A 21,362-nucleotide genomic window follows, 5' to 3' on the forward strand; every position below is an offset into this window, starting at 1 on the left:
ATCTTCCTGCAGGGTAACCATTGTCTTCCCCCTCCCTTGAACGGAATGGGTTGGGCATCACTAAAAATATGCCCCCCAAAATATGCATTTCGCCATTTTGGATCACGTATGATGGGGCTGAAAAGAAATTATTCTCCAGACTAAGGTGGGGTGGGTGGACTGATTCCAAGCTTGCCAGAGCTCCTGCCTTTGATTTTTTAATTACAAATATAAAAGTTCCCCTCGCACATGTGTGCTAGTCGATCCTGACTCTAGGGGGCGCTGCTCATCTCTGTTTCAAAGCCAAAGAGCCAGTGCTGTCCAAAGATGTCTCCGTGGTCATGTGGCCGACATGACTCAATGCCGAAGGCACAAGGAACGCTGTTCCCTTCCCACCAAAGGTGGTCCCTATTTTTCTACTTGCGTTTTTTACGTGCTTTCGAACTGCTAGGTTGGCAGAAGCTGGGACAAGTCACGGGAGCTCACTCAGTTATGCGGCACTAGGGATTCGAACCACCCAACTTTCAAATCGAGAAGTTCAGTGTCTTAGTCACTGAGCCACCGCATACCGTTACAAATATAAAATCTGCCTAATCAGAGCCCAATGCAAAAGACATATGTGTGCTCACTGACCAGCCTTGACATAAAAATCTTTTGAATTTAAAGACACTTTACTTCGGCATATCAAACCTTGGATAGAGTTGCATGTGTTTCAGTGCGCATTACTGAAAATGGGATAGAGTGAGCTTTATTCAACTCAAGTGTATACTGCAGCTGGCAAAAAAAGCCAACACAGTTCTAGGCTGCATTAGAATCAAGATCATGTCAAGCGTTAATGCTACTTTATGCCTTGATAAGAACATACTTGGAAGATTGCATCCAGTTTGGTTGCCACAATATGAAAAGATGTTGGAAAAGAGTGCCGAGAAGGACAATGCAATGATTAGGGAGCTGGAGGCTAAAACAGATGAAGAACAGAAGCAGGAATTGGGTATGTCTGATCAAGAAGAGATTCAACCTATAACTAAAATGAAATTTCCTGACAGAATAATTAACCAGTGAAACAGCTTGCTTTCAGAAGTTCTGAGTACTCCACCACTGGAGGATTTTAAGATATTGGATAGCCTTTTTGACAGGATATTGTAAGGTCTCCTGCTTGAGCACGGGCTTGGACTAGAAGATCTCCAAGGTCCCTTCCAACTCTGTTATTGTTTTTGTCCTGAGGAATGCATACCCCATTTTTCCAGGAAAAGATTCATCCCCAAGCCAGTTCCTGACAAAATCTGCATCCTGTAATATGTTTAACCAGGCCATTTAAAATCTAGGAACTTATAAAACTCAAGGTTAATATTTGTTTACTTTTCAACACGCTGGACAAATCTTGGGTTGGTTTACAGTAAAACAATTGGGTTGGTTTACGGTTCCAAATACCAAATAATACACCAAATCAAAGCAACAGGTTAAATCACCAAGCAAGCTAAGAATGCAGACCAGGATAGAATGTTTAATGATTCCTTCCTTGCTTCAATGCATTCTCAGATTTAAGATAGGATAAATGTCATCCTTTCACCACATGATTCTACGTAAAAGATTTCAAATCTCACTCCCTAAAACAGGAAAGGATAATTTGAGAACAGCTGGAAAGAGGCAATCCAATGACTCAACTTTGGTTGAGAGACTTCAGAAAGAAGTATCTGCCACGCTTGAGGTCCTCCTCAAACCCAGGGTTGACCCAAACAGACTTGATTGCATCATCTCCATGCCCCGTCAGCTCAGAGGATGGATTCTCTTAACATCCACATTGTTCGTTCAAACCCGAAGCGGGTTAAAACTCAGTTCCGTTTAGGGCCAGCTTTCTTGAGATCTTCAGGAAGGATGCGTCCTTTCTTCCGAGCTTTAGCCTTCTTCTTCTCGATCTTGGCCAGCTTCTTCTCCTGGATGTTCTTGCGACGTTTCTCTTGCCGCTGCTGCATTCTCTCTACCACCTGTTCCGTCCGCTTTTCCCACTTCCTCTGACGCTGGGCCTTACGTTTCTCTTTGCGTTTCAGGGCGGCCTTCAGCTTCTCTTCGTCATCGCGGATCTTCACGCCTTCGGCCTTGTAAAGGACATTGGTCCATTGCATCTTTGCCTCCAACTCCTTAGCCTTCTCCTCGTCTTTGGCCTTCAACTCTTCCAACTGGGTTTTCCGAGATTCCAGCCGGTTTAAGAGTTGCTTATAATTCTTGCCGGTCAGTGGTGTTATGTTGCCTTTGATGGATTTTCTTTTAACCTCCTTTTTCTTCAGTTTGTTCAGCTCCTCTTCTGCATGGATCTCCACTTTGTTAAACAAGATGTCAGGTTTGCTCTCCGCCTGCTGGGGCTCCGAAGCCACGGCGGGTGACGCCTCTTCTGCGGTTTCCTTCTCTAATTTCTCCTTCATTTTGATCTCCTTCCTCCGGCGTTTCTTTCTCTCTCGTTCGTATTTCCTTCGCTGGCGCTTCTCCAGCACGGTGGGTGAGAGAGTTTTGGCGCTAGCCTGCAAGGAATAGGAAACAATCCAAAATGTCATTTTGACCTGCTCGAAATGGACAACCTCGTTCCTAGTGGGCAACTTCGCTCCTAGCACAATCTCCAGAATTTCCACACAAATTAGACCCTTTTAAAAAACTTCCTATGAGGGTGTGAAAAGATAGGAAATCATTATAGTCCCAGACAAGTTATTTACTGTATAATTTAGACTATAAGACGCACCCGAGTATAAGATGCAGCGTGATTTCCAAGAGGTAAGAAAGCAAAAAACGTTTTTGTCCTCCCCAGCCCCTAGGAGCACTCTGCAGGCTTCAGCAAGGCTGGGGAAGACACAAAAACACCTCACTTTTTGCCAATTTTCACCAAAACAGGGGCATTTTCCCCCTCCCCCAGCCCTGTTGAAGCCTGCACAGCAGTGGTGAGTTGCAGGAGTACACCCTGGTACAAGCGTACCGGTGCCTGCCCGGAGCACCAGATACCATTCCAGTACGGTGCTCCGGAGGGCCCACCCGTCATCCTTACCTGTTTTTAAACTCTGCAGTGCTTCCGTGCACGCCGCATACAGCACCTCTGCGACGCTCCACTGAAGCGGAGCGGAATCCGGAACCTACCACTGCTGCAATGCTTCTAGGAGATGGGGGAAGGCAAAAATGCCTTTTTGCAAAAAAATGACCTGTTTTTTGCCCATTTTTCACAAAAATGGGAGGGGGGGGCGGGCTTTGGGAGGCCAAAAATGGCTGTATTCAATGTATAAGACGCACCAACATTTTCACGCTCTTTTGGGGGGGGAAGGCGTGTCTTATACTCTGAAAATACGGTAGGCCTGAAGGCAAAATTCAGAATACTACTCATTTTCCTCTGGACCTGGGAAAGCTAACTTTTAAAACCCATGTCTCCATCCTACCTTCCCAGATATTTCTTCAATTTTGTTGTGTAGCCTCTGCCGCAAGAAATCCATTGCAAATTTGTGTCAGGTGCCTTTTTATTCCCTGGGTGGATTTAGGGGGGAAAAAAAAGATTAAAAATTATAGCCCATCCGTGCAATACATCACAAGCCTTTCTTATTTTCCTCACGACAACCCTGTGAGGTGGGTTGGGCTGGGAAAGAGAGGGACTGGCTCAAAGTCACCTAGCTGGCTTTCATGCCTAAGGCAGCACTAGAACTCTCTGTTTTCTGGTGATTGGCCCAAAGTCACCCAGTCAGGTTTGGTGCCTCAAGTGGCGTGACCCGACAAAAGCGCGCCGACAAAACCGCGTTGCTAAAACTGCGGCGTCATCAATGCGCCGAACAGCATGTCGACAGAAGGGCGCTTTACAACAGCGCATCGACAGAAAGCCGATTTAAGTTAAGGTAAGGGTTAGGTTTAGGGTTAGGTTTATGGTTAGCGTTACATTTAGGCTTAGGTTTAGTTTTACAGTGCACTTCTGTTGCCGCGCTGTTGTCGGCGTGATTCAGCGCTCATTCGTCAGCGCTTTAGAACTCGCAGTTTTGTCACTGCGGTTTAGTCGGGTGCGGTTTTGTTGTTCGCCCTTTTGCCGGTGAACCTCAAGTGGGACTAGAACTCATCGTTTCCTGGTAACTGAGCCAAAGTCATCCAGCTTGGTTTTGGGCTAAAAGAGGACCAGAACTCACCATCTCCTAGTGATTGGCACAGCCGGTTTTCATGTCTCAGGCAGGTCTAGAACTCACAGTCTCCCGGTGATTGACCCAAAATCTAGCCAGCTTTCACGTCTAAGATGGGACTAGAACTCTGTCTCCTGGTGATTGGGCCTAAGTCACCTAGCCAGCTTTTATGCCTAAGGCAACTAGATTTTCCCATTCTCCTGGTTTCTAGGCCAGCATGTCCACCATTAGACCAGTCTGGCTCATTTCCCCTTTCTATCACATTTTACCTGTACCGCCAGGTGTTACCAACGTTTCTTTCCCATTTCTTTCCTCTGCACTGGCACCAGGTGCGATTGCAGTAACTGGCCCCATCTTCTTCGCATCGTAGCTTGCTGGTTTGGCTGGTCCTTGGCTGAATTTGCCCCTAGAAGCCCCACTGTATTCTTCTTTTTCTGATTTTTTTCTTTCTTCCTCTCCTTCTTCTTCTTCTTCTTCCCGGGCTGAGTGCTCTCGTCCCTCAGCTTGCTTCCAGGCCCTCCTTTGAAAACAAAGCAATGGATTTATTATTTATTCACCTTAATTAATGGAATGATCGGACAGGGGGGAAAAAAAACCCTCTAGTGACTTTGCATAAAAAGCTGCAATTTGAGCTTTCAAAGAGTTTTAATCTCTGAAGGAAATCAGGGTTGCCGATGCTCAGCTTGTTGATCAGAAAGGTCGGCAGTTCGGTGGTTCGAATCCCTAGCGCCGCGTAGCGGAGGGAGTTCGCGTGACTTGTCCCAGCTTCTGCCAACCTAGCAGTTCGAAAGCAGGTAAAAAATGCAAGTAGAAAAATAGGAACCACCTTTGGCGGGAAGGGAACAGCGTTCCGTGCACCTTCGGCGTTGAGTCATGCTGGCCACATGACCCTGGAGACATCTTTGGACAGCACTGGCTCTTCGGCTTTGAAACGGAGATGAGCACAGCCCCTAGAGTTGGAAACGACTAGCACATATGTGCGAGGAGAACCTGTACCTTTACTTTAAACCCCTACTGCTCTGCTCAACCCTAAAAACATCTTTACTCTTCTATCGGAATCTTCCTTCGAACCCCCAGAGTCACTCAATAAAAAGACGGGAGGAATATCAATTTAATCCATCAATAATGAAATTAAAAACTAAAATTAAATTAGTGGGGAAAACTCAAAAGGTGACTCTTCCACGTTCCAGTATAAAGCAAGGAGGCCAACTGGTGTATCAGAAATCATACCAAACTTCCTTTTCAGCGGTTCACGGAGTTCCTGGGCGCAAATTTTCTTCGCCAGAGTCTGCAAGTAAAGTCTGCGGCAGCTAAGTTGGCCATTTTGAAGTGATAACCAACCAAGATCAAACCAGATCTTCTCCAGAAGAAAAGGGCCTCTGAAATGATGAGGGTTTCATGTGACCGTTCAGCCCGTCATCTGTTTGGCCCCCGAGATGAAATCCTGTCCAAAGAAACAACACTGATGAACAATGGGCAAAAAAGTTTTATTGTGAAGCCATGAAGCTGGCCTTCATGTTTTTTAAAATGCAGAGGGAAGATACAGCCGATAAATATTTTAAAGACTTAAATGTCAAGTTAGATTAACATTAATATCTATCATTAGATGTTTCATCTTGTTGTTTTTATCATCTATGCTGCCTAGAATCAGTTGATGGAAAGTAAGTAAAAGAAAGGAAGGAAGGAGGAAAGAAAGGAGGGAGGAAGGAGGGAGGAAGGAGGGAGGGAGGGAGGGGAGGAAAGAAAGGAGGAAGGGAAGGAGGAAGGAGGAAAGGAAGGAGAGAAGTTAGGAAGGAGGAAAGAAAGAAGGGAGAAAGGGAAGGGAGGAGGAAAGAAAGGAGGAAGCAGGAAAGGAGGGAAGGAAAGAAGGAAGGGAGGAAGGAAAGAAAGAAGGAAGGAGGGAGGGATGGAGCGAGGAAAGGAAGGAAGGAAAGGAAGGAGGAAGGAAGGAAGAAGGAAGGAGGGAAGGAGGAAGGGGGAGGGAAGGAAGGAGGAAGGAAGGAAGGAGGAAAGAACGAGAAGGAGAGAGGAAAGGAAGGAGGGAAGGTAGGAAGGAGGAAAGAAAGGGGAGGAAGGGATGGAGAGGAAAGAAAGGAAGGAAAGAAAGGAGGAAGGAGAGGGAGGGAAGGAGGGCAAGGTTAATAGATTAGTTAGTAAGCCAAACCCCATTTCCGGAGCAGGGAGGCTTCGGGGGCCGGGGAGAGAAATCCATCACCTGGTGGGGGTGTATCTGGAGCGGGCTGAGGCTCGAGGGCGCAAAAGAGGCGCAAAGGGAAGCCCCGTGCGCAAAGCAGGGCGCACTCCAGCGGCTTTTGCCCCCACGTGGCTGGAAAGGTAGGCTTTGCCAATCGATCCATTCGATCCTCTTTTGCAAACCAGCTCGGGGCTCGATTCCTGCAGCCTGGGAAGGGTATGGGATGGCGGAAGGGGTGGGGCCAAGCAGGGGGGAGGGCGGAGCAAAAGGAAAAGCAGGGGAGGGGCGAAGAGGGGGGGGAGCTTTTGCACACGTGGTTTTGCTGCTGGCTGGTGCGCCGAAGCAGCGCTGGTCCGCATCTCGTGCGCGCGCTTCCCCCGGATCGCGATTGAGCGGCTTTCTTTGCAATCCAGAGGATCGAGCTAAGCAGAGTCCTGACCTGAACCATTTCCCCATCCTGCTTGGTCGTGATGTTGGAACGTTTTAACTTAAACAGCCCAGTCCTGCCCCAAAGACAAATTCCTTGTGTGTCCAATCACACTTGGCCAATAAACTATTCTAGTATTCTACTCTACTCCATTTCATTTTTCTATTCTATTCCTTATTCTACGCTATTCATTATTCTATTCCTTATTGTACTCTACTCCATTCCATTTTTCTATTGTATTCCTATTCTATTCTACTCCATTCCATTTTTTCTATTCTACTCCATTCAATTATTCTATTCATACCATTATTCTATTCTATTTTATTCCTTACTCTATTCTACTCCTTTCCATTTTTCTATTCTATTCCTATTCTATTCCATTCCATTTTCTATTCTATTCCTTACTCTATTCTACTCCATTCCATTTTTCTATTCCTATTCTATTCTACTCCATTCCATTTTTCTATTCTATTCTATTCCTTACTCTATTCTACTCTATTCCATTTTCTATTCTATTCCATTCCTTACTCTATTCTACTCCATTCCATTTTTCTATTCTATTCCTATTCTACTCCAATCCATTTTTCTATTCTATTCCTTACTCTATTCTACTCCATTCCATTTTCTATTCTATTCTATACTCTATTCTACTCCATTCCATTTTTCTATTCTATTCCTTACTCTATTCTACTCCATTCCATTTTTATTCTATTCTATTCCTTACTCTATTCTACTCCATTCCATTTTTCTATTCTATTCCTATTCTATTCTATTCCTATCCTATTCTACTCCATTCCATTTTTCTATTCTATTCCTTACTCTATTCTACTCCATTCCATTTTTCTATTCTATTCCTATTCTATTCCATTTTCTATTCTATTCTATTCCTTACTCTATTCTACTCCATTCCATTTTTCTATTCTATTCCTATTCTATTCTACTCCATTCCATTTTTATTCTATTCTATTCCTTACTCTATTCTACTCCATTCCATTTTTCTATTCTATTCCTATTCTATTATACTCCATTTTTCCATTCCATTCTATTCCTTATTCTATTCTTTATTCTATTCTAATCCTTACTCTATTCTACTCTATTCTATTTTTCTATTCTATTCTTTATTCTATTCTATTCCTTACTCTATTCTACTCTACTTCATTTTTCTATTCTATTCTAATTCTATTCCTTATTCTATTCTATTTTATTTTATTCTACTCTACTCCATTCCAGTTTTCTATTCTTTTCCATTCTATTCTATTCTAAGAAGAGACTGGCCAGCCCTTTGTCTGAAGCGGTCTAGGGTTGGACTAGAAGACCTCCAAGGTCTCTTTCCAACGCCGTTATTCTGCTAAATAACCCGTGTGGATGCCCAGAGCTGAATTTCCATGCTGCCACAGTGGTTGAAAGCGAATTAATAAAATCATCAAGAAAAAGAAGTGGCAAAGAGCCGTAGAGGCTCATTCCATAATTTAAAATTATGAATTCCGTGGTCCAAGAGGTCCGAAAGGTTGGTGACCCCTGGACTAGGACACTAGAACATAAACTAATCCACACAAATAAACTAATTTTTTCACAGTTCGGTTTTATAGCAGTCTTTCAAAAGAGACTCTTCTGGTTCACATCTTTTCTCTTAGAAAGAATCGTCCACGCCTTGGGCACTACCAAACTCAGCTACCTTTATTTCAACAGTATTTTTAAAAAAACATAGTAAATTTTTCCATGAACAGAAGAAAAAACCTGATTGGTGTCTTCGCATTTTCAACACTGTTAAAGGTTACCTGATTTTTAAAATCACATGTCTAGTGGAAAAGGTGTAGGTCTCTTAAAACTCGCTTTCCAGTACCTTAAACCCTGTTGGCTGGGTATTTTAGAGTTTGTCACAATATTTGGAGGGCCTGACATTTTCTCCTTCTCAAAGTCAGGGAAAAATAGATCTCACAACACAGGTCATTTTTTTTTCTAGTCTGAGCATCTTAAAAACATCTCTGGGTTATGATGTGAAATATGTCAGGTAATAATGATTTAATACTAACAAGCTGTTATAAGGCTGTAAACCGAGATGAGGATGAGGATGAACCAGCAGGGTTACTGCCACTTTAAGAAGCTGTATATATAAAGGAGGCCATGTGAGAATGTGTCTCTTCGTCTTCTATCTCCATTGTGGTTCTCCTTGTAGAAGACTGATTGCTTGCCTGGTATTTGCCTAACATGTGTATGTAGGTATATAAGTCTTGTATATAAACCACTGTTTGAAAGACAAAACCTGTGTACTGTATTTTGCTCCGAGTTGCCTCTAAATAGTAGTCACGCTGTGCGCAAAGAAAAAAAAAGCTTTCCAGAATATCAAAACCGCGTTGCAAACACAAGAGCAACAAGGAGACAGCTTCTACAGATAGTCCTCGACTTACGACGGGAGCCCAAAATTTGTTAAAGGAGACAGTAGCGAAGTGAGTTGTGCTCCATTTTACGATCTTTCTGCGCCACTGTTGTGAATCGCTGTAGTCGCTAAATTATCCCGGTTATTAAGTGAATAGCTTCCCTATTGACGTCGCTCATCAGAAGGTTGCAAAAGGGGAATCACATGAGCTTGGGATGCTACGACCGTTGTAAATAGGAACCAATGCCAAGTGTCCAAATTCTGATCGTGCGACCACAGGGAGGCTGCAATGATCGTCCACGTGAAAAACGTTGTTTTTTTTCCAGTGCCGTTCAAGAATGAAAACTCCAAGTATAAGCCCCTCGGCTTACGGATTGAATCCGATATTTCGGTTGCTGAAGTTTATTGTTGAAATGCCGCCCCTGCCCGGAGCGGGGAGCGATCCCTTTTTAGGAGTGCTCGGGGGCGCCCACCCCATGCCCGTTGATGTGAGGGTGTGAAGGCACCGAGGCCTGCGGGGCGGGAAGATTCTGCTCCATCGCGCTGGCGGCAGCAGCCAGGGAGTGATGAGGCTTTCCAGAGGCGAGCCCGCCGATTCCTCTCCCGTAGGCTTCGGAAAGAGAGAGATTGCTGGCATCGCAGACGCCGTAGCTTGGCGGAACGAGATGCCCGTGAAGGCAGCGGGGAAAGAGACGAAGAGAGAGGGAGAGAGAGGAAAAAGGGGGAAAGAAGAAAGTGAGAGAGAAAGAGAGAAGCAAATGCGTTACGAAAACAGCCATATCTTTCAGAAGGCAGTAGCAACAATTTGCAGGCTCCCTCTTCAGAATCAGATTTATATATATAAATATATATGTATTATGTCACAACCCCTGGTATGCCCAAATATGGAGGTAGCATACTGCTTCCTTTCTCTGTCTATCGGCTCACCCCAGGAGACCATCCAGACAGAAAGCCATTATTTTTAATGTTGTCTTTTTGTTACATTTGTGCTGATACTTATTTATATATATATTCATCCCACAGGCAGTCCTGGATTTACGACAATTCACTCTTGCTAAGTGAGACAGGTTGTTAAGTGAACGGTGCCTCACTTGATGACCTTCCTTGCCACCGCCGTTAAGGGATCACTGCAGCTGTTCCATTAGTAACGTGGATTGTTCAGCAAATTGGGCTCCCCCCCCTTGAGTTGGCTGGACAGAAGGTCACACCAGCTGGGGAGATTTTAAAGGGAAAAAAGCAGTGCTTTTCTATCCAGGAGCCTTTGGTTACTCTTTCCTCTTTTTAGAGGTGGCCCTCAACTTACAACAGTTCATTTAGCGACCGACGTTACAACGGCACTGGAAAAAGCGACTTCCGAACCGCTTTTAACACTTACAAATTTCAAAATTCAGACGGTGACAGAAGCAACTCATGTTGAACCCTGACTCATGTTTTTGCAACCTTCTGACAAGCAAAGCCAATTGGGGGGGGGAGCCTGATTCACTTAACAACCATTTGACTAACTTAACAATGGCAGTGATTCACTTCACAGCCAGGCCAACAAAGGTGGTTAAATGGGACAAAGCTCCCTTAACAACAGGAAGGTTGGGCTCGATTTGGTCGTAGGCCGAGGACTACCTGTATTTTGTAGGGGATAAATCTCCCAACTCCTGCCCCTCCAGGAGCCTTGCTCGAAAGCCAACAGAAATTGCAAAAGATGGCAGATACAGTAAATTGCCAAAAAGAGAAGGCACAAGCTAAGCATAAGAAACAGAAGGAAGAGTAAAGGGATCATCAGACAACCGTGGGTTAAACATATATAATACATAATCAAGAAATAAAATAAAAACTAGCCCAAAGTTGACATTTTTTTTATCCTACCAGAGTTTTATTTATAATAAAGCTGCAGCAATCATTAGGGGATTGGCATATATTATTAAAGATATACGATTAAAAAAAAAAAACTAAGAACATCATCGAACTCTTAAATTAAGATCCCGGCGATTGCAGACCAAGGTTGGGGCAAAAAAACTCCTACCAAACCACATTTAAATCCCAAACTAGCAAGATTGTCTTGGGGCAATTTTCCTTCTTAAAAGTTGCACGGAATTGCAAGCAAGGAAATAGGAGTGGCTTGACGGTTTTGAGGATGGACAGAACCAGCCCCGGAAATATTTAATATTAAGCACGGGTTTAAAAAAAACAAAACAAACCAAGAGTTTTAAAAAGTTTCAGAATGCAACCCAAAAAGAGGCCACAGTCTGATTACCCCAGATTTCTCCGTGGATTTATTTGTACCTGGAAGAGTAATACTCCTCTTCCAGTTCGTAGAGGTCGATGGAGATTTCGTCCCGCAGGGCGATGAGTTTTCTTGTCGCATTCCTCCTGCAGAGCCCGCAATTGCTGATTGCGCTGGTTGATGGCTTCGTTGACGAAGGAAAGTCATTAAGGATTAAGAACTGCTTCAGATCGGACACCAGCTTCATTAAGGACTCGCCAGCTCGGACCTGACGGGGAAAATCCATATACAATGGTTACCTGGGCAGTCAAATGCTTTGAAATCACCGGATTTGACACGGAAATTTTATCTCGGGAATAGAATAGAAATTAGAATAGAATAACACAGTTGGAAGGGACCTTGGAGGTCTTCTAGTCCAACCCCCTGCCTAGGTAGGAAACCCTACACCACTTCAGACAAACGGCTATCCAACATCTTCTTAAAGACTTCTAGTGTTGGAGTATTTACAACTTCTGGAGGCAAGTTGTTCCACTGATTAATTGTTCTCACTGTCAGGAAATTTCTCCTTAGTTTTAAGTTGCTTCTCTCCTTTATTAGTTTCCTCACGTTGCTTCTTGTCCTTCCCTCAGGTGCTTTGGAGAATAGCTTGACTCCCTCTTCTTTGTGGCAGCCCCTGAGGTATTGGAAGAATGCTATCATGTCACCCCTAGTCCTTCTTTCTATTAAACTAGACATACCCAGTTCCTGCAAACGTTCTTCCTATGTTTTAGTCTCCAATCCCCTAATCCTCTTGGTTGCTCTTCTCTGCACTCTTTCTAGAGTCTCCACATCTTTTCTACATCGTGGCGACCAAACTGGATGCTGTATTCCAAGTGTGGCCTTATAAACTGGGATTAACCCTTCACCTAATCTTGATTCATCATTTGCTTCTTTCGATGCACAAACTAGAGTAGAGATGCCAAACCTTTTCGGTACGGTGCTGAAAAGGGAGTGTGCGCACACTCTTCGGAACGCGCCTCATAAGAGAAGCTGCCAAGCGGGCATGAGCACGCCGGGAATTGAACTTCCTTTCCGGCAAGGGCATGCGCTCTGACCAAGCTTGTCTTCTGGTCACTGACGTGAACGCATGCACAGTAATAACCTGGCCAGAGCATATGAGCACAACAGAAACTGGAACACTAGCTCTTTCAGCTTCCGGCACTGCCGCATGTGCAAATAACCAGCTGATCGTCACATGGGTGGAGCCAACATGGCTCCGTGTGCCATTCGGGCACGCATGCCATAGATTAGCTAGGCTTGTCAGTATCGGCTGTCTTGTGACTCACTACATTATTCTTACGGACAAATTTGGTCTTCATCATTTTCGTATAGCAATAGCAATAGCAATAGCAGTTAGACTATATACCGCTTCATAGGGCTTTCAGCCCTCTCTAAGCGGTTTACAGAGTCAGCATATTGCCCCCAACAACAATCCGGGTCCTCATTTCACCCACCTCGAAGGATGGAAGGCTGAGTCAACCCTGAGCCGGTGAGATTTGAACAGCCGAACTGCAGAACTAGTAGTCAGCTGAAGTAGCCTGCAGTACAGCACTCTAACCACTGCGCCACCTCGGATGGTAGATGATAGAGGAAAAGAGGATAGATATAGACAGATAGCTACAGATAGATGATAGAGATGATAGGTGATTAGATAGATAATAGGATAGATAGAGATAGATAATAGGATGGGTAGGTAGGTAGGTAGGTAGGTAGGTAGATAGATAGATGATAGATAGATGATAGATAGATAGATAGATTGTAGATAGATAGATGATAGATGATAGATAGATATCTGCGCCACCTTGGCATCACACCTCCAAGAATCAATTCATGATGAGTAACAAGGTACCGCTGTGTTTGAAAACATGGCCAAATTTTATCCAAGTTATTAGCAATTTTGGTCATGGATGAATTTCTTTCCCGCCCATCTGGTGGGACAGGATTAAAACCTAGACTGATCCTCATGCCAAAATTTTTCAACAATTGGTTTAGTTAAATTGATTTCTTAAATGTATACGCATCAAGTTAAATTAATTAAAGGCAGGTTTTGCAACTCAGCTCCGAGCAGAATCCTCTGCAGAATATCTCAGCTCTAATCCACTCACAATATTTGCCGCTCGGACGTGCATCTCGTAGTTATCCTGTTCGCCTTGGGTAGCGCGAGACACTTGGGTTTCTTCTTCGATCTGGAAAAGGAAGTAGGTACAAAAACTCCAACCAACTGTGTGTTATTTGAAAAGCTGTCAAGCATTTTTTCCCTCTGCCCTAATAAAAAACGGGTCCTCTCTTTCTTTGCACTGTGTAATTGCACAGAGAATAGAATTGCACTTCGCTTACTAGAATAATCCTGTTCTGGCCGAGGCTTCCCGAGAGCATGAAAAAACTCCTTGTTGTCCCGACAAAAAACCCTTTTATTAATTTGCTGTGAATTCTGCCCATTCACATTCAGCAAAGTCTTTCAAGGGAGGATTTATAGTCACAGACCTTATCTGGCTTGGAGAGCTGCCAGGCCAATATCTGCAGAACTTGGCAAGGAGTCTCGGAAAGTCATGAACCAATTAAGTGAACTAATTGTCTCCTGCAAACTCCACTCCCCTTTCGCTCCTCTTTTATTTCCTCTGGGAGGGGCCATTCATTGTCCACCTGTGGCCTTACTCCCAAGTTGACCCCTGTTCCTTAGCTGTTCCCTTCGCCTGGCAACTCTGCGCACACTGGGAACAGGCTCCAGCTGTTCTTCTGTCCCACTGATGTCCGACTCTGAAGGCAGCTGATAACTGGCTCTGACCCTCTCTCTGCCTTTGACACAGTGCCCTCGTCCGAGCCTTCCCCAGACTCCAGGACTGGCCCAGGTTCCTCCCCAACCTCCTCGCTGTCCGAATCTGCTGCCAGTTCCGCTGGCTGCTGGCAGGCCACAACAATACCTACTTTTGCAGACTTGATTATTTCTGTAAAGTTGTCCATGATGGATTTGACATCATCTTTCAGCCGCTTGTTGTAGGACTGGAGGAGAGTTTCTTTACTTTGGGTTAGGACTCGTTGCTGCGACATGACTTTAGGAGAGAAACGGACCAAGAAACGGCATCGCAAATAACAAATCCAGGGGAAAAATGTATTAAACAAACCCAAATCTATAAACATTTAAAAAAAAATATTGCCCACAAACATTCCATTTCAGCTTTCAGGGTTAAAATTTGTGCCTTGTGTCAATGTTATTCCCGAGCCATACATTGGCCTGCAAGCACATCGATATTAAAAAGTCATAAATAGTCCCCCAAAAAGGTGATGGTTTTTTCTGGTATATACATAGGTATGTATAAATATGAAGCCAATAATCAAGATTGAGAAGCCGAACATCACATGTCAGAAAACTATATAAATTCCATCTCTATTTAACTAAACATAGTGGGGAGGCAGATCTGGAAGCAAGTCTGCATTCACACAACAAATGAACCACAAATAATCCCCTCCATTTTAATCTACTGGATCGAGCTATTCCTTGTATCTTTAAAATGTATATTGTTTTATTTGTTTCCTAGTATAATTTGACAAATTCCTTGTGTGTCCAATCACACTTGGTCAATAAAGAATTATATCTATCTATCTATCTATCTATCTATCTATCTATCTATCTATCTATCTATCGGAGGGAGCACTGTAAGAATAAGGCTAATGAGGACTAGAACCTTGCTCCATACATTTAAAAGACCTGAAACAAAGTATTGCAAAAGTGGTTTGAGACAGCAATGCAATTACTTTAAAATTGAAGCTCTTACCTTATCAACATCCACCCTTTTCACTTCCACTCCTTAATCAAGCATTTCTAATCCGAAAAGGGAGTTTTTTCACGATGGCATGAATCCTGAAAGCTGATTGGTTGCTTGGGGAGCGAGACCCTCTTCCTGTTTTATTCAGTTGCGCCGCAAGGGGTTGGACACCCCCCCTCGAGGACTCTCTAGGAGCTCGCGGAAGCCCGGTAGTCGCTTATCGTCTCTATGATGACAAAAATCGCCCAAGACCCCGTCTTCCTCTTCCGCATCTTCCCGCGTGATCGAGCGCCAAACCTCTCGCGAGAACCAGCGTGGCTGCGATATATTACCCAGAAGGCACCGCTCTCTCTTTTTCTTCTTCCAGCCAAGATGGTGAGTCCCTGCGACGTGTTGGGTCTGCCGGTGGAAGGGAGGACTTCCAATCCGGCGCCATCCGCCCGTCGGAGGCCCTACTTGGGGGTCTTTATCGCGCCCCGGAGGGCCAGGAACCCCGCCGAACCGGAGGCCGCTTCTATTGGGAGGGGAAAATGACGGGAAGCCGGTCTTTGGATAGGCTGGAGTTTTCGGCCTCGCTGGTTTTTGCAAAGATCGGTCGGCTGGAAGCAGCTGCTGAGCTACTGCTGCTGCTGCTGCTTCGGGCCTATCGGCCGATTCAATCCTACCAATTGGGAGCCAGAACAATGTATTAGGCCAGGGGTCCCTAACCTTGGGAATAAGCAATGCTTGTGGACTTCAACTCCCAGAATTCCTAAGCCAGCCTTGCTGGGTTGAGGAGTTTTGGGAGTTGAAGTCCGCTATTCTGAAAAGGTGCCAAGCTTGGAGATCCCTGAAATTAGGCAACAGTTGCTTTGGTACCGTCTCGATTTAGAGCAGCGATCTTCAAATTTTAAGATTTGTGGACTTCAACTCCCAGAATTCCCCAACCAACATGGCGTGATTAGGTTAGTTGGGAAATTCTGGGAGGGATGAAATCGCCAAGTTTGGCGATTTGGAGGGATGGAAGCAATAGTCTTAGTTGGGCGAGATTAATATTTATGCTGCTCTATGAGATTAATAGAGAAGGTAAAATTGGTAAGTGTAAACGGATTTGCATTGCATTGGCGACAAGTTTCCAGATCTGTTTGAGCAGCGAGGTTGGGAGTTCGAATCCAGCGCCGAGTCTGATTCCCTAGCTTGGGAACAGTCCTTTGGACATAGCCGTCACCCACTTGAGCAAAAGGTGTATAGGAGACGATGCATTTACATATTTGGCGGTAGGTGGAACGATCCAGATTTGACTTGTGCTTCACTTTTGCAGCCCAAGGGGAAGAAGGCCAAGGGGAAGAAGGTGGCTCCGGCCCCTGCTGTGGTCAAGAAGCAGGAGGCCAAGAAGGTGGTGAACCCGCTCTTTGAGAAGAGGCCCAAAAACTTCGGCATCGGTGAGTTGGGAAAGAGAAGGAGATGGATGGGATGGGGGCCTTATTTGCTGATCATGCAGGGAATTCGAGGAAAACTGCATTACATCTTCATAATTTGTTTGGCTTGGGAGTCCTTGGTGCTTCTGAGCTTGTTTTCTTGCAGTTTATACAGTCTTTGGACAAATGCAGGGATATTTCCATTTGGAGAAAACAGACACTGTTGATTTTGGTTTCAAAACTTTCTTGAGATTGCATTTCTGAGCTTCTTAAAGCCATTTTGAAGAGGCACCATAGGAGTGAATAAATATTGAGTCTCCAGAATCTATGCAACAGTGTTGGAGATGTTTTGTTTTTTTTAACTTCCCTGAAGAATCTGTAAAATGTTGAAAGGTGAAAGAAAAAATTAGCCATTCTGGCTTTAAAAGGATATCCTTGGGGGTCTTGAAATGCTTATGATCACTTAAGAAAGACCCTCTCAAAAATCCTTTGGAGCAAGACACTGAGAAAGATGCATTGGTTATGTACTTTAGTTAGCATTTTGGGTGGGATAGTTAGATCTACAAAGGTGCTTTTAATGTATCCTGTGCTGAAAACCATATATTGACTGCCAGTTAGCTTTCAAGCCATTTTCTAGGTGTTACAAAGTCCTGAACAGGTTGGGATCAATTTATTGGGGGATATTTATTACTGGATTTTAACATTCTGGAGAAATTGCCCTGCTTCAAGTTCATTACAGCTGTTGGGTGAGGCACCTGAAGGTTAGGAGGAAACCACATTCTTTTATTATATATTAGAAAACATTATTGTTGCCCTTGATTCTTCATGGAACTGTTCATTCTTTGTTGCTTTTGCTATTAATAAAATAAGGTTTGCTATTTCATATAGAAAACTCAAATTATAGGTCGGGTTAATGTATAGATTAAGGAGTGGGGGAGAATCTGGCCTTTTGGGTGTGGCGGGTCTGTTTTTTGGGGAAGTTTAATTAGTTTATTAACTTGACATGTCATCCCCCAAACTTACAGTTGAGCAACTTTTGAACTTAATGCTGTGAAAAGGGTGCAAGCAAATGATGGAAAGAATATTTGCTAACTGAGTGGCAGTGCTGACAAGCTTTTCCACCAAGATCTCTGATGCTGATGCCCCTTTTTTTTGCTCGGGGGGGGGGGGGAAGCTCCCAAGCTTTACAAAACGATCCTCTGAGTTGATGCTGTTATATAAATAAAACAAAACTTCAAACTTCTTTCAGGCCAGGATATCCAGCCCAAACGAGACTTGACCCGCTTTGTGAAATGGCCTCGTTACATCCGCCTCCAGCGCCAGCGGGCGATCCTTTACAAAAGGTTGAAGGTGCCCCCAGCGGTCAACCAGTTCACCCAAGCCCTGGACCGCCAGACGGGTAAATGGTGATTTTCCCCCCTGTTTTAATTGTCAGAGGAAGGAGGCTGAGCAGAAGGCTGCAGGGGAAAAATGGGTCTTCCTATATAGAGATACTCCTTGACCTATGATGAGAATTGAGCCTGGAATTCCATCCATTAAGTTGTGCGGGTTGTTAACCAGTTCACCCAATTTTATGTCCTCCATTGCGGCAGTCATTAAGTGAGCAGGTTAGTTAAATAATTTTAGGGGGTGTTATTTGCCAGAAGCTAGAAGTAAACATTGTTTTCCAGCAAAAAAAAAAACATAAATTGCACTCGTGACTGTGGGACACTAAAAATAGCCATAAATTTGGGGGTGGGTTGACACACACTCAAACTACAATTATGGGAGGAGGGGCTCAGAAACTTAGAAGTAGCTCTGGGGAGATTTGCGGTTGCTAAGTACAGCATGCATTTCATTGCTCACAAGCATTTTGGGGTGCAAAGAGCATAGTAATCTGCATGCCAATAAAAATTTGACTTGGGGGTGTGATTTTGCTGGCTAGATAATGAGCGGTATGTGAAAAGGGGGGGGGGGAGGAATCCCTTTTTCGGGTTCAGCCTGAAGGTGAAAAGGTTCTCTAATGTGCAGATGATGGAATCAACTATCTGAGCTTTCTTGACGACCCCCAACCACCAAGATCGCTGATGCACAAGGATTCTCTGTGAAGCTGCTAGGGAATGGGCAGAGAAATCCTCCGGTCCTCATTTAATGTCTCCTCTCCACAGCGACTCAGCTTCTAAAGTTGGCTCACAAATACAGGCCTGAAACCAAGCAAGAGAAGAAACAGAGGCTGTTGGCTCGGGCGGAGCAGAAAGCGGCGGGGAAGGGCGATGTTCCAACCAAGAGGCCACCTGTGCTGAGGGCAGGTAACCTTTTGAGTGTCTCTGCTGTCTTTCCCAAGCTTGGCTAGCTAGAAAGGACAGCCTTCCCCGGGGTTTTTCTCTTGACAACCAGCTATCGCAATGATGTATGAATTTCTTCACCTGAACTGCAGATTGAAGACCAAAAGACATTGGCTATTTAACTCTGAGCTTTAGCAGGTTGGCCCATTCCGTACAATCCCGCTTGGTTAACGCTGTAAATTTAGCTCACTGGTCTTTTTTTCCCCTTCTCTCAGGTGTCAACACAGTCACGACCTTGGTGGAGAACAAGAAGGCTCAGCTGGTGGTGATCGCGCACGACGTAGACCCCATTGAGGTAAAGCACATGGGGCAGGCTTTGTCCTTTTGCATTTCCAAATTCTGTGCTGTAGTTTGGCTGAGTCCCAAACTCAACGCTGCCGTCTCCCGGGCTTTGGGTTAAAGGAGCAATAGCTTTCAAAATAAACCTTGACTCCCAGACAGGAATATGTAGCATTTCACCGCCATTCTCATTTTTCCTTTCCTCTTTGACAAACGTTTAGGGTACAAGTTAGTCTTATATTTGAAGGGGGGGGGGGAAATGCAGGAATAAGGAACCTGAGATCTGTTTCCTCAATTTTCTAATGTGAAACTTAGATCTAGGGACTTCATTGTTTTTTGGGGGGGGATAGTTCCTTTGTCATTGCTCTTCTCAGATTCTTTCATAGTGACTCTCTTGGTTCATTTGTGGGGAGGGAAAGCCAGACAATTTTTAAGTCTGGAAGCGGCTGTTCCCAAAACAATTCTCAACGTTCTTTTGTGACTTGCTTGGGCTTGGCAATTGCAGTGATGTTTGAATTTCTTCGTCTGACTCCCCTGTGGAGAGCAAAACTACACGAGCTTTTTAACCCTGAGCGATTGCCATTCCCCAAATCTCCCCCACCCCACCCCCATTTCTCTAGTGTTGAAGATGCAGCCAGGGTCCCCTTATTGAAAAAGGTTTTATTTTCTTCTCCCTGGGGCAGCTGGTGGTTTTTCTGCCCGCCTTGTGCCGGAAAATGGGGGTCCCCTATTGCATCATCAAAGGCAAAGCCAGGCTGGGTCGCCTCGTCCACCGGAAAACCTGCACTTGCGTGGCCTTCACCCAAGTTAATCCGTAAGTAGCCCTGAGTGGAGGCTGGTCCTGCCAACCGCTGTACATGGCAGATCTGATTGGGGATTTGGGTGCCAACTGAGCAGTCATCATTTCAATAACTGCTAGAAGGTCATAGACTTGTGGGTGGCCGCACCATTAGGAGAGCAGCTGAATACAGGTAGTCCTCCAGTTAACGATCACAATTGAGCCCCTTGCTAAGTAAGGTGCTTGTTAAATGAGTTTTGCCCAATTTGCTGCAGTTGCTTTAAGTGAATTACTGCAGTTAAGTTAGCAACATGGTTTAAGCAAATCCGGCTTGACTTTGCTCATCAGAAGGTTGCAAAAGGGGCACTGCGATTGTCATAAATACGAGACAGTGGCCAAGTGTCTGATTTTGGATCATGTGACTATGGAGAGGCTGCTATGATGCGAGACAGGGTAATAAGTCAACTTCTTTCAGTGACTTTGGGCAGGGACTAAAACCCACCTGTATGTTTCTTGCATGACACTTTCATCTTGAAATGGTGGCCTTGACCCCTGCAAATTGCTTGGCCATAACTTTTTTCTATAGGGCTCTATAGGTGGCTCAGCAGCTAAGACGCTGAGCTTGTCGATCAGAAAGGTCGGCAATTCAAATCCCTAGCGTCACGTAACGGAGTGAGCTCCCGTGACTTACCCCAGCTTTTGCCAACTTAACAGTTTGAAAGCAGGTAAAAATGCAAGTAGAAAAATAGGGACCACCTTTGTTAGGAAGGTAACAGCGTTCCGTGCACTTTTGGCGTTGAATCATGCTGGCCACATGACCACAGAGACGTCTTCGGACAGCGCTGGCTCTTCAGCTTTGAAACAGAGACGAGCACTGCCCCCTAGAGTAGGGAACGACTGGCACATTTTGTGCGAGGAGAACCTTTACTTTTAACTTTTTTCTATGCAGTGAGGACAAAGGAGCCTTGGCTAAACTGGTGGAAGCTGTTAAGACCAACTACAACGAGAGATACGATGAGGTAAGACTGAGCCTGTCTGATTTTTTTTGCTTTGTTTGCTTCTGCTTGCGTAGCCTGCTAAAACATAGTCTTAAGAGGCTTGAAATATATATTATTTAGCACTCTAATTTATAGCTTCTGAGTTACTGCAATACACAGTAATTTGGAAAGAGGCTGTAATTGCAAAGAGGTGGGCAGTATGGCAGAATCAGCATTTCTTCCTGTTTGTAAATAAATTTTTTTTTTCCTTTCCAGATTCGTCGTCACTGGGGAGGAAACGTCTTGGGTCCCAAATCCGTCGCTCGGATTGCTAAACTTGAAAAGGCCAAAGCAAAAGAGCTGGCCACCAAGCTTGGATAGATGTGTCAGTTTTTCTGTACATAAAAATAAATTCTAAACAAAAAGGCTTCTGCGTGTGCTTTGATGTTACTTTAAAGGGTTTTTTTTTTTTTAAG

At 44.5% G+C, this 21,362-nt stretch overlaps 3 protein-coding genes and 4 non-coding genes across 7 annotated transcripts; 5 read left to right on the plus strand and 2 right to left on the minus strand.

Annotated features, from left to right (window-relative positions):
• Window positions 1-1,788: 1,788 nt before the first annotated feature.
• LOC116519376 (surfeit locus protein 6-like) lies at window positions 1,789-5,412 on the minus strand (the record flags this gene model as incomplete). Its single annotated transcript, XM_032233228.1, is given in 5 exon segments — window positions 1,789-2,495; window positions 3,393-3,477; window positions 4,375-4,516; window positions 4,519-4,632; window positions 5,343-5,412. Coding segments are annotated over 5 exon segments (1,095 nt in total), but the record flags the coding sequence as incomplete, so codon positions are not given.
• A 5,542-nt stretch (window positions 5,413-10,954) lies between these two features.
• LOC116519253 (mediator of RNA polymerase II transcription subunit 22-like) lies at window positions 10,955-15,347 on the minus strand. Its single transcript, XM_032233085.1, is given in 6 exon segments — window positions 10,955-11,461; window positions 11,463-11,524; window positions 11,527-11,596; window positions 13,473-13,553; window positions 14,293-14,417; window positions 15,141-15,347. Coding segments are annotated over 5 exon segments (420 nt in total). The 5' UTR covers window positions 14,416-14,417; window positions 15,141-15,347; the 3' UTR covers window positions 10,955-11,377.
• A 43-nt stretch (window positions 15,348-15,390) lies between these two features.
• LOC116519252 (60S ribosomal protein L7a) lies at window positions 15,391-21,281 on the plus strand. Its single transcript, XM_032233084.1, has 8 exons — window positions 15,391-15,506; window positions 16,432-16,552; window positions 17,778-17,927; window positions 18,676-18,816; window positions 19,068-19,147; window positions 19,815-19,945; window positions 20,859-20,928; window positions 21,163-21,281. Exons 1-8 carry the CDS (start codon window positions 15,504-15,506, stop codon window positions 21,265-21,267), a joined length of 801 nt encoding a protein of 266 aa, XP_032088975.1. The 5' UTR covers window positions 15,391-15,503; the 3' UTR covers window positions 21,268-21,281.
• LOC116519718 lies at window positions 17,593-17,666 on the plus strand. The gene has a single exon (XR_004256669.1). It is a non-coding gene; the product is annotated as a small nucleolar RNA SNORD24 (small nucleolar RNA).
• LOC116519720 lies at window positions 18,534-18,599 on the plus strand. Its single transcript, XR_004256671.1, has one exon. It is a non-coding gene; the product is annotated as a small nucleolar RNA SNORD24 (small nucleolar RNA).
• Window positions 18,908-18,985, plus strand: LOC116519714. Its single transcript, XR_004256665.1, has one exon. It is a non-coding gene; the product is annotated as a small nucleolar RNA SNORD36 (small nucleolar RNA).
• Window positions 19,631-19,708, plus strand: LOC116519733. Its single transcript, XR_004256683.1, has one exon. It is a non-coding gene; the product is annotated as a small nucleolar RNA SNORD36 (small nucleolar RNA).
• Window positions 21,282-21,362: the final 81 nt, after the last annotated feature.

The sequence above is a fragment of the Thamnophis elegans genome, chromosome 16 (assembly GCF_009769535.1).
Source record: "Thamnophis elegans isolate rThaEle1 chromosome 16, rThaEle1.pri, whole genome shotgun sequence".
Classification (NCBI taxonomy): domain Eukaryota; kingdom Metazoa; phylum Chordata; class Lepidosauria; order Squamata; family Colubridae; genus Thamnophis; species Thamnophis elegans.

Coding starts and splice junctions, on each gene's coding strand:
- LOC116519252 (XM_032233084.1), top strand. Junction 19,148..19,814: donor ACGACGTAGACCCCATTGAG/GTAAAGCACATG, acceptor TCCCTGGGGCAG/CTGGTGGTTTTTCTGCCCGC. Junction 19,946..20,858: donor GCCTTCACCCAAGTTAATCC/GTAAGTAGCCCT, acceptor TTTTCTATGCAG/TGAGGACAAAGGAGCCTTGG.